This window comes from Triticum aestivum, chromosome 2D (assembly GCF_018294505.1).
Source record: "Triticum aestivum cultivar Chinese Spring chromosome 2D, IWGSC CS RefSeq v2.1, whole genome shotgun sequence".
Taxonomy (NCBI): Eukaryota; Viridiplantae; Streptophyta; class Magnoliopsida; order Poales; family Poaceae; genus Triticum; species Triticum aestivum.
The window spans coordinates 482,797,654-482,812,183 of NC_057799.1; the positions used below are offsets into that span (position 1 = coordinate 482,797,654).

General features: G+C 46.4%; 1 protein-coding gene and 1 pseudogene across 1 annotated transcript; one reads left to right on the top strand and one right to left on the bottom strand.

Annotated features, from left to right (window-relative positions):
* Positions 1-256: 256 nt before the first annotated feature.
* Positions 257-10,266, bottom strand: LOC123055861 (uncharacterized; annotated as a pseudogene).
* A 579-nt stretch (positions 10,267-10,845) lies between these two features.
* On the top strand, positions 10,846-11,993 carry LOC123053976 (uncharacterized). The gene has a single exon (XM_044477605.1). The coding sequence runs from the start codon at positions 10,973-10,975 to the stop codon at positions 11,504-11,506; it is 534 nt and encodes a 177-aa protein (XP_044333540.1). The 5' UTR covers positions 10,846-10,972; the 3' UTR covers positions 11,507-11,993.
* Positions 11,994-14,530: the final 2,537 nt, after the last annotated feature.

The following is a 14,530-nucleotide window of genomic DNA, read 5'->3' on the forward strand; positions in this document are numbered from 1 at the left end:
CTAGCAAGCTCATGAGCTACTTTGTTCTTTTCTCTATTACAATGTTCAAAACTGGTTTGTGGAAAATCACAGGCCATAAAAAAACAATCCTCAAAAATTGCCGCCGCTGCTCCCGCAGACTCTCCACCGTTCTTCATTGTGTCAATGGCATCCATATTATCAGAATTGATAATGAGACGATTGCAGCCCTTTTTTGTGCCAACAGTAAACCAAACCTGAGTGCTAACGCCTCCGCTGTCAGAGCATCCGCACAGTACTAAATCTTCCAGTTACCACCTACTATGAAATTCCCTTTGTCATCTCTAATAACAGCACCCCCTGTGCCCCGTAGCTGATCATGATTAAAAGAAGCATCCACATTCAATTAAACAAACCCCATGGGAGGTCTGCGCCATCCTTCATTCTTTCTCTTTGCTTTAGGTGAGTGGGCATTTACATAATTCGCTGTTATAGCCCTAATCCCCATGAAGGTTTGAGACGCCTCTTGAGACTTACCCTCATGGACTAGTTTCCGTCTATTCCACCATAAATACCAAGCAGCTATAGCGATTAGTTCCCCTGCATTCCGGGAGCCCAAGATAGGTAATTCATGATCAGGCATAAGGAGTAAGAATTCAAGGACTGCCTCTCCTGGACGGTCAATGACGCAGGCTTTTTCTACCACTTCATACAATCCCAAATATTCCCACACTTCTTTTGCCTTCTGGCACAGAAATAATATATGTTTCGTGTCCTCTTGCCCATCCAAACATGCTGAGCATATTGGCTGAGTTTTTATATGTCTGTTGGCCAGTGTAACACGGCACGGTAGAGTCCCGTGGAGCGTTTGCCAAATAAAATTTTTAACCTTCGCCGGACAAGCTAATTTTCATATCTTACCCCAAATAGGATTGACCTTACTTCTACCCATGCCATCTGAGTATTCCAATTTCCTCCCATGCTGCTTTTTCCATTCCTCCACATACGCTGATCGTACAGTGTATAAACTGTTTTTTGTATAGCTCCATGCAATAAAGTCCGACATATTGTGCATAGGGATCGGGATCGCTAGGACTCTACAGGCATCAATTGGCCACAAAGTTTGTCTCACCAAATCTTCATCCCAACAATTCGTGATTGGGTTAATAAGATCAAAAACTTTCGTCAGGAGATTCCCCCTTCTCGGTGTAATAATTTTTCTATCTGCACAATTTGGGATCCATGCATCTCTCTATATGTCAATCTTTTCTCTTGTTCCGACTCTCCATATATAGCCATTCCTGAGTGAAACCACTCCTGCCATAATACTTTGCCACGTAAAAGAGGAGCCCTTTTTTAATACTGCGCTCATCAAATCGCCCTCCGGGAAATACTTTGCTCTTAGGATTGTTGCACATAACATTCAAGATTTTCCAAGAGGCGCCATGCTTGTTTCGCTAACAAAGCCAAGGTTAAAACAGTGTATATCACGGAAACCCATTCCACCTTGGTCTTTTGGAACACACATCTTCCACCACGCCATCCAGTGCATCCTTTTCTGATTGTCCTCGTCACCCCACCAGAATTGCGACATCGCGTCTATGATTCCTTTGCAAATCTTTTTAGGAATTTTAAAGACGGACATTGCATATGTTGGGATAGCTTGAACAACATACTTAAGCAAAATTTCCTTTCCACCAGCCGATAACAACTTTTCTTTCCATCCACTAATCTTCAAAATAATACGATCAATCAAGAACTGGAAACAATCGCTTTTATCCATGCCCACATTGGCAGGTAGTCCCAAATATTTATCGTTAAGCCTCAGTCATAATATTTAAAATTATACAGATTTGCACTTTGTCCTCCACTTTTGTATTGGGACTAAAAAATATACTGGATTTTTCGACACTCACCATTTGCCCCGAGGCGGCACAGTAAGAGTCCAGAACTGCTTTAAGGGCCTCCGCGTTCGCAGCATTTGCTCGCATGAGGATCAAAGAATCATCCGCAAATAATAGATTGGAAACTGAAGGGGCTTCCCTGCTAACCTTTATACCGGAAATATTTCCCCTCTCCTCCGCATTTGCTAAAAGGGCAGTCAGGCCCTCCGTACATAACAGGAATAAGTAGGGGGAGAGGGGGTCCCCCTGCCTTAGCCCTCTGGTGGGTTTGAAGTTATCAGTCTCATCTGCATTAAACCGAACCCTGTACACCACATAGGACACACATTGCATAATCAAGTTCACCCAGTTTTCTTTGAAACCCAGCTTCCCCAAAATTGCTTTTAAGAAAGACCATTCCACTCGGTCGTAAGTTTTGTGCATGTCCAACTTGATAGCACACAGCCCCTCCCTCCCTGTTCTTTTCTTCTTAATTGTGTGGAAACACTCATATGCTACTAAAATATTATCTCTATGTCATTAGTGGACAGGAAATCGCAGGGAGGGACGACAAATTATTGGAGACACACTCTACTGTGGACTGGTCATCCAGGCCACCGTTAGCGTCATTGTACAATTATTAAGGCTCTGTTTGGCTCCAAGCCAAAATGGTCGATTTTATACATTTCATATCACGTAAAAAGGACATTAGTGTCTAAAAAAACCTTAAAAGGACATTGAAATATAAAATTTTGTTATAATTTTTTTTCCAGATTGGGTTTACATGAAGTTGTAGGTGTCGATATTTTCCTTGATAAATTTGATCAAACTAGACGAAGACATCTCCCCCCTTAAACAGAAATAAGTCATCTCATACCATGAAGAAAAACAATGTTTCTTACTACCCCACCTCATAACGTAGACAATTTTTATTTTTGTTTTCCTCTCTTCCAAAGCGTGGCACGCTTTGATGGAGTACACACCAAACACAAAGTGTGAGTGTACGCTCTGAACTCATATACTCCAGCTGTGAGCAGTTAAATTTGAAGTATTATTTAAAAATTTGAATTAATTTGCCAACAAACATTGCTTATTGTTCCTTTTTTAGGTGCTTAGTGTTGTAAGTGCGTGCAAATATTTGATAAGAAATGACATCCGTGGTGGCCTGGATGAAACAAACAACATCATCGCTCCAAAAATACTTTCAAAAATAGACCTTTTGGAGCATCGCTTGTTTTCACAACATTAGAAAAAGGAATCCCTCACAAAACTTTGCACGTGGATGAAACACTCAACAATTTTTTTGCCAGTTTTTTTTTTCATTTTACTGTCCATCCGACTGTATCTGCATCTGGGAGTAGAAAATCCATGTCAACATCAAACACCGATTCGTACATACCACAACCCCACAAAGTAATACAATGGAAACATTGCGACTATAAACAACAAACTTATTATTACAAGGCAGAAGTGTATAAAGTTTCCAGATTTTCCGATGTCCATATAAGAAAGTTCTGTAACCACTTCAATTAGAAAGTACAACTAGTAGAACAATATCCTCCAATTTGCATTACTCTTTTTGGGTATATGTAATCTATACTTTTGAAGTCTTTTACTTGTATATTGAATTAAGATATTTTGACTTATATCACTGTATTCAATGTTAAATAAATATTTAGCTCAAAATATTCAAATCTGACATAGATTTACATTATGAGCTTTAGTCCTTTTATTAGTTTCTTATTTCTTATCTGATCCTAATGTCCAAAAAAAGTACTCCCTCCGATCAATATTACTTGTCAATGAAACGGATATATCTAGATGTATTTTAGTGCTAGATACATCCGTTTGAGTGACAAGTAATATGGATCGGAGGGAGTAGCAAACATCGTGTCAAATATCCTAACATTTTGTCATACATATTTTATTTTATTTTATTACCTTTTGTAGACCTTCACTCAACTACCCTTTTACTGAATTCCCATGGTTTTTAGTATAAATGTATGCAAAGATGCAAAATCATCTATGTTAATTTACTCCCATTCTCGTAGTTTGGTGATTCTTCCACTACACTTTGTACTATTTAATTGTTCGATTCTGGAGTTGCTTTCGGTTCTTTCCAAGAACTTCACCGGTTCCTGAACATATAATCATTCTCAATGAAGGTTTTGCTTTGTATGGAAAACTAGCTCTTCTAGTGGCTTAAGAAATCTCATGTGTTGGGATACATAGAACACAATAAGAACTTTGGATAAACTTTCGGTAGTTCTAGTTCATACGCACATGTCATTTCCTTCCGTTTTGAATACATAAAGGTCCAATACATGCGTGATTCGAATTTCTATTGATCCCAAATCTTTGGATTTCTTTTATCGGACCCACTCAAAGATATGCCAAATCTCCTATTTGGAGTTCTTATTTCCTTCAATCTTGGTCAAGAGACTCTTGTGCCTACTTTGAGATATCTTGAGAAGGTCACATATGATGCTGGTAACTTGCTTAGTGAATTTAGGTCACAAGTCTTTATGTTGTATAGTTTCTTACCACTATAAGGGTCATATACACAATTTCATGCATACAAGGTTTCAAATGAAATTATTTCAATATTGCTTCTATAGTTGTTCCTATTAGGGAATAATGTTGCCTACCATCCATGTGGCAAGTGTTCATCCCATGCTCCTTTCAAGTATAGGGCACAAGCGCTAAGCATATTATGTAGGTTTTTCCTCTCCGTTGCTATCCCATGTGGATGGTAAGCAACACTGAAAATCAACTTTGTGATCCTAACATGGTCAACAGGAAGTAAAAATGGAACCTTAGTTTGTAACAATCCTTGTTCGTACTCCGTCTTGCCGATGACTCATTGAGATACATATTGGCTAATTTTACATGCATTCATCACGTTAATGGGTAGAAAATAGGTGTTTTTCGTCGGCAGGTTGATGTTCACCATATAGCATCATTGTGTCTCTTGTTTTTGGCAATCCGGTCATCAAGCCCATTCTGAATTGTTCCCGCTTTCATTACACTAATGGCAAAGGTTGCAATAATCTTCCCTCACATGTAATGCATGAGATAGCCTTTTTTGGTAGTAGTGGGATGGTAATTATAACACATCTTTTTTACCAGATAAAACTTTTGTGTTGTATCCCCAAAGTTCACGAGCTTGTTGCACTGGGCACCTCATTTAAGCAAATTGTTACCAATGCACCCAAAATACTTGAATGACACAAAATACCATGTTTTTACCCATTATATGAAATATGATAGGATGTACCCGTGATGAGGTTGGTGTGTACATATTTTTCATTTGTTTGCGTGTTTTAGCTCACAAAACACTGCCACGGAATTGGCTAGTGCAACCTAACAAAATATTGCTCGCTCAGTACTACGAGACAGAACTGCTTTGGAGTGACAGATCAAGCTGGCACACCATTCTGTAATATTGGCGGCACGAGCTATGTCAAGGTTAGTGGCAACGTGATCATTCGTTGGCATTGTGCAAGGTGTCAAGTGCGTCAACGATTACGTTGTGTGGGGCGGTGTTTGAGGCAGTGGTATACATCGGCCCTTTGATACCCATGCCCACCTATACCAAAGTGCCTGTGTAGGTCAGCCTTAGCTTCTACCACTATATTCCACGTGGCATGTGTCATCGACCTGACGGGTGAGCCCTTTTAGAGGGGATTTGAGATGGGTACATGGTATATTGAAACATTCTAAATATAGCACATAATGTTCACAAGTTTTCTAAAATTGCCACACTCCTCATAATTTTCTTAATTGTGTTAGTCACTATCACCAATATGATTATTGAACATGCAAAACACAATTTACTCTTTCTTAGTATATTCATCGAGAAGTGCACTTAACAACATATATACGAGTATATCAACAATGGTTGCATATTAAGTGTGGTAAGCTGTCTCAAACCTGAATCAACAAAAAGAGCATGTTTGATAGGTGATAATGTTGTTAAATCATGTGCAACGGTATCTTCCTATCATGAAATGCCATACACATGAAAGAATCTGAGCTTGGTGTGCTTGCGGTTGGTTGCACCTCACATGTCGGACTGGGGCCCACCTTCACATAAACGGATACAATGGGTAAGTTTTCGTGGTTGTTTGGATAACAGGTATTTAAAACAACTATTAACCAAACAAGTTTTAAGAATTTTTAAGGAAAAATAATTTTAAGTTGATGTCCAAGTAGTAGCTCGCATGTATGAATTCTCCACGAACATCCGAAACAACCAAGGAACATGAGACCCGTCTAAGTGTTGAGTGACTGGACAATTCGACACTGTGGCGACCATGGGAGAAGATCGACAGTGGTGGAGGGCGGAAGCGGCGACGACGACCATTTGCAAGGGCTGGCAGTGGCGGAGAGGCGGAAGTGGCGGTAATACAAACGAGTCATCGTTGCAAGATGTTGACTAGCAAGGGCGACGGTGGCGAAATTCTTCAATACGGTGCCATGGGTTTCAGTAGACACATTAATGGCACCACAACTCCACAAGAAGCTATACAAGACTGGCTTTTGTTGGTTTCATGAGAGATTGGGTTTTTATAAAAATGATTACCAGTCGGGTTTTTTTCAAATGTGAAATTATGAGTTTAGGTGTAACCGGTTTTAGTAATCCAGGGATTGGTTGGGATATCCAAACAAAATTTACATCAAACATGGACAGAATCATAAATGTGCAACATTGCTATTCAAACACATAGACATGATGAGCGCCATGGTGCAAATGAGTCATGTATCGTTTCTTTTATAATTTCCCTAATCCACAGTAGGTTAAAATATTGTCTTTCTACAAGTCTAAAAGGACAATAATGTAATTTCCACAATTCAATTTGCGCTCAAAGTAACTATTAAAAGCCATATACGGCTTCACAGACTAGATAACACGGATAGCCCACAAAGTTAAGAGGCATCCAAAATAAAAATTTAGAGTTCACTTGGTTTAGAGAAAAAAATTCATTATAAGTAGCACAGAAACGTGATAAGATGACACTTGCCATCTTAAGAAATTGCATTGCTTCATTTCTATGAAAAAAGTAAGTTTTACAAAAATGTGATAAGATGACACTTGCCACCCTAAGAAATTACATTGCTTCATTTCTATGAAAAAGAATAAGCTTTGAGTGGGATATGGCTTTCTCCAAACGCACAAATAGTAGATAGTAACCTCAAGAAATTCTTGTAAAACTATGTCTAAATACACCCATTTCCGTGAGAAGTAATTCGGGACGGAGGTGGTATGTGTTTCCTATAAATCAAATGCATATATAGGAAACTTTCCTCGTAGTCATATTCATTACTCCCTAAATTCCTAAATACTCCATCCGTTCCTAAATATATAAGTCTTCTTAGATACTCCCTTCGTTTTAACTTACTTTGCATATTAAAGTTGATTGAAGTCAAACTCCGTAAAGTTTGACCAAGTTATTAAACATATATAAATATTTACTATAACAAATCTATATGATGTGAAAGTATATTTAATAATAAATCTAATGATATTGATTTGTTATTGTATATGTTAATATTTTTGTTTATAAATTTTGTCAAAGTTTACAAAACTTGACTTTGACTGAAACTAATACGCGGACTAAATAAAAACGGATGAAGTATTTCAATAAGACTACATTAGATTCACTCATTTTTGCTTTGTATATAGTCCGCATTTAAATCACTAAAAAGACTTATATTTAGAAACGGAGGGAGTATGTTTTTCTCATGAAAATGCTCCAAACCGAGGCCTTAGAGCAACTCCAACCGGGCGATCCATTTCGTCCGTCCACGTCCGTTTGGGTCGTCGCGGACAAAAACGGTGGCCCAATGCACCGACCCATTTCCAAAATTCGTCTGCTTCGCGTCCGCGCGGACCCATTTCCACCCCAAAATTGCACCTGAAATGCGTCGCACGGACGCACCGCCTGTCCCCTCGGTGTCCGCCATGGTCCCACTTGGCGGCCGCCAACCACTGCCCGCGGTCATATTTATGGCGACCACCGACACCAGGCCCACGCGTCAACCAGTGAAAACATCCTTTTTTTAAACCATGTGTGGGCGCGCGCGCCGGGGGAGGGGGGGCTCATCCATTTATGTCCACCTCTGGCCCCCACCAGCCCCCTCGTGCTTCCTCGCCGACGACAACCGAAACCCTCGACATGGGGTTCTTCGGCAGTGGCTCCAGAAATGGCAAGGGGAAGTTCACCCCCGGCGCCTCCTCCTCCACCGACGCCAACGCTTGCCCGCTCCGGTCGGCAGCGTCTGCACATTCTGGTGCACCAAGTGCGGTGGCACTGGGAGTTCAGGCAGCCGCTGTCGTACCCCGACGTGACGCTGCTGCACCACTGGCACCTCGATCTGTAGCGGATCCCGGTGTCGGCGGTTCCGCGGACACAGCGGGCGCACGACGAGGAGGTGTGCAGGCGCCGGGCGCAGCTCACGCCGGTGCAGCGGCGCATGCCCGAGTACACTGCAGGCTCTCCCCATTGGAAGGTCTGGTTTGAAGGAAATATGCCCTAGAGGCAATAATAAAGTATTATATATTTCCTTATATCATGATAAATGTTTATTATTCATGCTAGAATTGTATTAACCGGAAACATAATACATGTGTGAATACATAGACAAACAGAGTGTCACTAGTATGCCTCTACTTGACTAGCTCGTTAATCAAAGATGGTTATGTTTCCTAGCCATAGACATGAGTTGTCATTTGATTAACGAGATCACCTCATTAGGAGAATGACGTGATTGACTTGACCCATTTCGTTAGCTTAGCACCTGATCGTTTAGTATGTTGCTATTGCTTTCTTCATGACTTATACATGTTCCTATGACACTGAGATTATGCAACTCCCGTTTACCGGAGGAACACTTTGTGTGCTACCAAACGTCACAACGTAACTGGGTGATTATAAAGGTGCTCTACAGGTGTCTCCAAAGGTACTTGTTGGGTTGGCGTATTTCGAGATTAGGATTTGTCACTCCAATTGTCGGAGAGGTATCTCTGGGCCCACTCGGTAATGCACATCACTATAAGCCTTGCAAGCATTGTGACTAATGAGTTAGTTGCGGGATGATGTGTTACGGAACGAGTAAAGAGACTTGCCGGTAACGAGATTGAACTAGGTATCGAGATACCGACGATCAAATCTCGGGCAAGTAACATACCGGTGACAAAGGGAACAACGTATGTTGTTATGCGGTCTGACCGATAAAGATCTTCGTAGAATATGTGGGAGCCAATATGGGCATCCAGGTCCCGCTATTGGTTATTGACCGGAGAAGTATCTCGGTCATGTCTACATAGTTCTCGAACCCGTAGGGTCCGCACGCTTAACGTTACGATGACAGTTTTATTGAGTTTTGATGTACCGAAGGAGTTCGGAGTCCCGGATGAGATCGGGGACATGACGAGGAGTCTCGAAATGGCCGAGACGTAAAGATCGATATATTGGACGACTATATTCGGACTTCGGAAAGGTTCCGAGTGATTCGGGTATTTTTCAGAGTACCGGAGAGTTACGGAAATACGTATTGGGCCTTATTGGGCCATACGGGAAAGAAGAAAAAGGGCCTCAAGGGTGGCCGCACCCCTCCCCTTGGTCTGGTCCGAATTGGACTAAGGAAGGGGGGCGCCCCCTTCCTTCCTTCTCTTTTTCCCTTCCTCTTTTCCTATTCCATATGGGAGGTGGAATCCTACTAGGACTAGGGAGTCCTAGTAGGACTCCACACTTGGTGCGCCACCTCCTAGGGCCGGCTTCCTCCTCCCTTGCTCTTTTATATACGGGGGCCTGGGGGCACCCCAGACACAAAAATTGATCCTTGAGATCTCTTAGCCGTGTGCGGTGCCCCCTCCACCATATAACACCTCGATAATACCGTTGCGGAGCTTAGGCGAAGCCCTGCGTCGGTGGAACATCATCGTCGTCACCACGCCGTCGTGCTGACGAAACTCTCCCTCAACACTTGGCTGGATCGAAGTTCGAGGGACGTCATCGAGCTGAACGTGTGTAGAACTCGGAGGTGCCGTACGTTCGGTACTTGATCGGTCGGATCGTGAAGACGTACGACTACATCAACCGCGTTGTGATAACGCTTCCGCTGTCGGTCTACGAGGGTATGTGGACAACACTCTCCCCTCTCGTTGCTATGCATCATCATGATCTTGCGTGTGCGTAGGAATTTTTTTGAAATTACTACGTTCCCCAACATGGTTTGCCCTCGAACACGAGGAGCAAGGCGGATCAGCGTGCAGCACCACCACGTCAACCCCCCACCTTCCCCCGTCGTCAAGCCGGAGGAGGAGGCCGAGGCTGCCTACCAGGTGGCGCCGGCGGAGGCCTTCACCAACTCCATCGAAGAGGAACGACGGAAGGCCGAAGTAGACGAGGCCACCTACCATGCGGCGCTCGCGGAGGACACGACCCTCTCTGCGGCCGGCGATTGCGTGGTGCCGCCGGCGACTCGACGACACCTGCACCCGAGCCGGCCAAGCGATACGTGTGGACCGACCAGCTGTGGGAGTGGGAAAGCGTCCCCCCCTCCCGTTTGGCTTGATGCCACGCCGACGCAGGAGATGTACCTAGAGCGCAGCGCAGCGCAGGCTGGCGAAGGAGCATGTGTATAATTTTCTTTTTTGTTGTACGCGCATAAATTTGGGTTGGTCTTCCGTTGGATGCTTCAGCCGACCGACCCAAACGGATAAAAGACGAACAAACCACGCCTTTGGTTGAAGTTGCTTTTAGAGAAATGCAATTAAAAGGTCATATTGTACTTGCGGGGAAAATGTGTGCGCTACCATCATGTCGGACAAGTGTGAGCGTATGGCACAGCCACGCAACCGTGCACCATGCGGAAGGCACGCGAGGCTAGAACCGTCATTCCAAGCACAGTCTTATCTGCTTCCCGTTTCTCTCTCACTCTCACTGCTGCGCGGGCCCGCCCACTAGGCTGTGCTCCTATAAAATCCAACCTGGACGAACCAACCCACACAAACTCCCAAAGCCATTGCCCTCCTCACAACCCGCACTCTTTCCCTCCGCCAAAGACCGGTGGTTGAGGCGTCACGGCAAGCGCGAAGCGCGAAGCACAGCGGAAACGGGAGCGCCATGGCCGGGAGCGCGAGGTCGGCGGCCGCGAAGCACGCGTACCGGATGTTCACGCCGTCCCGGAGCGCGGCGTCGCGGGGCAGCCCCGGCAGCGCGGCGGACGAGTTCGACGAGTCGGACGTCTGGGGCTCGTTCGGCGGGGCGGACTCCGGCCCCGCGGACCTCGCGCGCGCCCGCACGATCCCGTCGTCCGCCCGCGCCAGCGGCCGGAAGAAGCCGCTGGACCATGCCCATGCCGGCCCCGGCGCCGGCGCCGTGCCCGGGTCGCTGCCGATGAGCATCCCGGACTGGCAGAAGATCCTGGGGGCCGAGTACAGGGACCACCACGCCGGCGAGTGGGAGCTCTACGACGACGACTACGGCAAGGTGGGCTCCGGCTGCCGGAGCGGCTCCGTGGTGCCGCCGCACGAGCTGGCGTGGCGCAGCCGCGCCGCGTCCCTGTCGGTGCACGAGGGGGTCGGCAGGACGCTCAAGGGGCGCGACCTCAGCCGCGTCCGCGACGCCGTCTGGAAGAGGACCGGCTTCGAGGACTGACCCGAGAGCATGCATGGCATCGGCATGGCTCGATCTCCGGCTGCTGGTCCGCAGTATAGGCTCGAAGCGAGATCATTACTAATTGTTTCGCTCGTTTCGGGCCCTCCTTTTTGGCATGCGTAGCAAAAACAGACCGTGGTAGCGAAGACATGCGATCCTGACAGAAGGAGAGCGGGTGGGTGTTCGTTCGTTCGTTCATGGCGTGACAAATTTCAGGGGCACCTGGAGGAAAAGGTTGGTTGGTCAGGCGTCGGCGTGCGTATTTTATTTCTTTCTTTTGTGTAGTATGTGTAGCTTTTTGCAGTGGGCTGTACTGCTGTTTTTGGGCGAAGTTGCTGAACAGAGAAGAAATGCTTGCCTTTGCCATCCCGATCTCATGATACAGGAGCATAAATGGTAAAAGAAATTGCTTTCGGTTGAGCGTTACACCTTTCTGATGTGACAAGATTACTCACATTTTTCTTCCAATATAAAGTTACATAAACGACACCGTGGCCCTACTGAACAGTGAGCACGCACTGACATAATTGACCATTAATAATATCTATCGGAGTAGATTAGAAATAACTACGTCTAACTCCTACACCGTCGAGTTCTACGCTCTCGTCTACTCCCTCGCTTTCTAAATATAAATCCTTTTAGATATTTTAATATGAAGTACATGCCAATAAAAAAATGATCTACACGCTAAAATATATCTCATCTATATTAAAATCTATGTAATCTATATTAAAATATGTAAAAAGACTTATATTTAGAAATGAAAGAAGTAGATAAGAAATAAAGTCGAATTATATGGGAGATTCATAGTTTTTTTTTCTTTCATTTTGTTTGGTCAATCAGCAGTGTAGGAGTTATACGAGACATTGTAGATGAAAATTACCAAATTCGCTTATCTGAAAAATTTATAGATTGAATTATGGGAGGAAGTTTAGCTTCTGTAGTCTACATCTCGTAACACTAGCTAGTACTCCCTCCGCTCTTATATTTATGTGATTCACAGAGGGAGTACTAGGGTCTAGGGTCCCAATTCCAAAAGAAAAGCTGATGGAGAGCGGCAGCTCGATTTTAAATTTCTAATCAGGACAGGAGGTTGGGAGTCTCCGCGCAAGAGTGGCATCAATTGATTGATCATCCGTTAGTATATTATCACAGGCATCTAGCTAGGGGCGGGTCAGCTAAACTGATCACCGATAATATGGCATGGCACCGCGTCGTTTTCCCGGCGACGTCGTAGCCGGATAAGGGTCCCGATCGGCCCCGCCCGGCCCCATGCCGCACACCGGAAATGTCGAACGGAACAAACGGACCCCCATCCAGCGCGACCCGCGACGCGAGTCGTAACGCTTCACGCGCCGAGCGCTACGTGCGCAATATTAAAATTTAAAAGCCGCACGAAACGACAGAAAAAAACAAAGTATTGTAACTGTGGGTGGCCAAATGCTTGGACGTCGACGCTGATGGCAAGGACGTCCTCGGGGAGAGGCCCCGCTGCCCGGGCAGCGTTGCCGGCATGCAGTTCGGACGGAGCGAGCAAGGCTGGCATGTGAAGCCCTATCATATCCCTCTGTGGCATCGATGCAGCGCTCCGTGGTGGCACGTACGTAAACGTCCGCCATGCATGTCGGCCGGCCGACTCGCGCCACCCAGCTGTCTGCTGTCCTGTCCACCCAAACCAATAGTCATGGCACGTCCATTACATTGGCACGTCGACTGACTGCGGTGAGGTGCGCGACGGTTCGGCCCTGGCACCTGGCGCCGAGCGCGCTCGCCACGCACAACGGTTGTGCTGACGTTGCCCCGATCCGGCAATGCTGACGTCTCTCCTCGATCGGCGATTACTCTGCGAAAAGGTCGTAAGAAGCACGAGCGGCCAGCCAGCGCTCGCGAGAAACCTCTGCAGACCGCTGCAGTGCTGCGGCGGAGACACGCATGGCATGGAGGAACGTCGCCGCATTTGCAGCCAGGCAGGCAGCCTCGTCGTTGCACGAGTCGAATATACCAGGCATCTAGCGATGAGCGGTCGTGCGGGACTGGCAGTACGCTGCACACGCTAGAGACCACGGAGGGCGTCAGCGCCACTGCGTCCGTGCTCGGCGCATCCAAGTGGTTTTGTCGCGCGAGCAGAGCGTAGAGGTAGAGGCAGCAACCCGACGTGGCGGGCGCGAGCGGCGCCAGGGGCGCTGGCTGCGTGTCGGCCGCCGCGCGAGGCGGTTCGGTTGCATGCAGGGAGCGGAACGCGACGCCGAGCGCGCGGGCCGGCGGGATCGATCGATCGTGTTGCATGCCTGGCTTCTCGCACCCTGTGGGCTGGCTATCCGCCCCCCGGCGCCGCTGCTGGTTTCCACTGGTCAGTGGGCGGGGAGTCAGGTTGTGACTGTCCCGGCCGGCCCCACAAGGCCGGGCTGAGATATCCTCTGGGGGGCGTCGTGATTACACCAGGCCGGCATTTCGGCCGTCTGGTGCCCGAAACGGCAACGATTTCCCTGACGTTGACACCATATGGAAACGGATATTTCCATGCGGTGGCTGTGACAGTTTTGTTTTAGTTCGCAGTAGACACTAGCCGCCGAGGTGCTCACCCGACGGAGCGCGTTGCTTGTACGTATAGCACAAATATACTTCAGTCATCGTGTTGTCATAAACGGCTGCTACGTATGTCGACGCTAGCCGCCGCAACCAAATTGCCATCGCCATGCCATCACAGTTGAGAAGCGTCTCTTCTCCGAAAGCAGCAGACATCGTCAATCTATATACAGCGGTCCAAGTTTGATGACGAAGCACCACCGAGGCGGCAGGCAGCTTGATCTACCCACCCACGGGCCACGGCCGGGATCATGTTTACCTTTTGACAACGGACGCGTTAATTAACCCATGAAGTGACGAGGAATAATACCTTAGCTCGTCAGGTCTTCCACTGCCAGGCATGATCTGCTGCCTGGTGAGACTTCCGTATCAAGCCTCCCCGGTCAAGAAGAAGTTCATGCGTTGCGTTAATATTCTCTCTCTCTCTCTCTCTCTCTC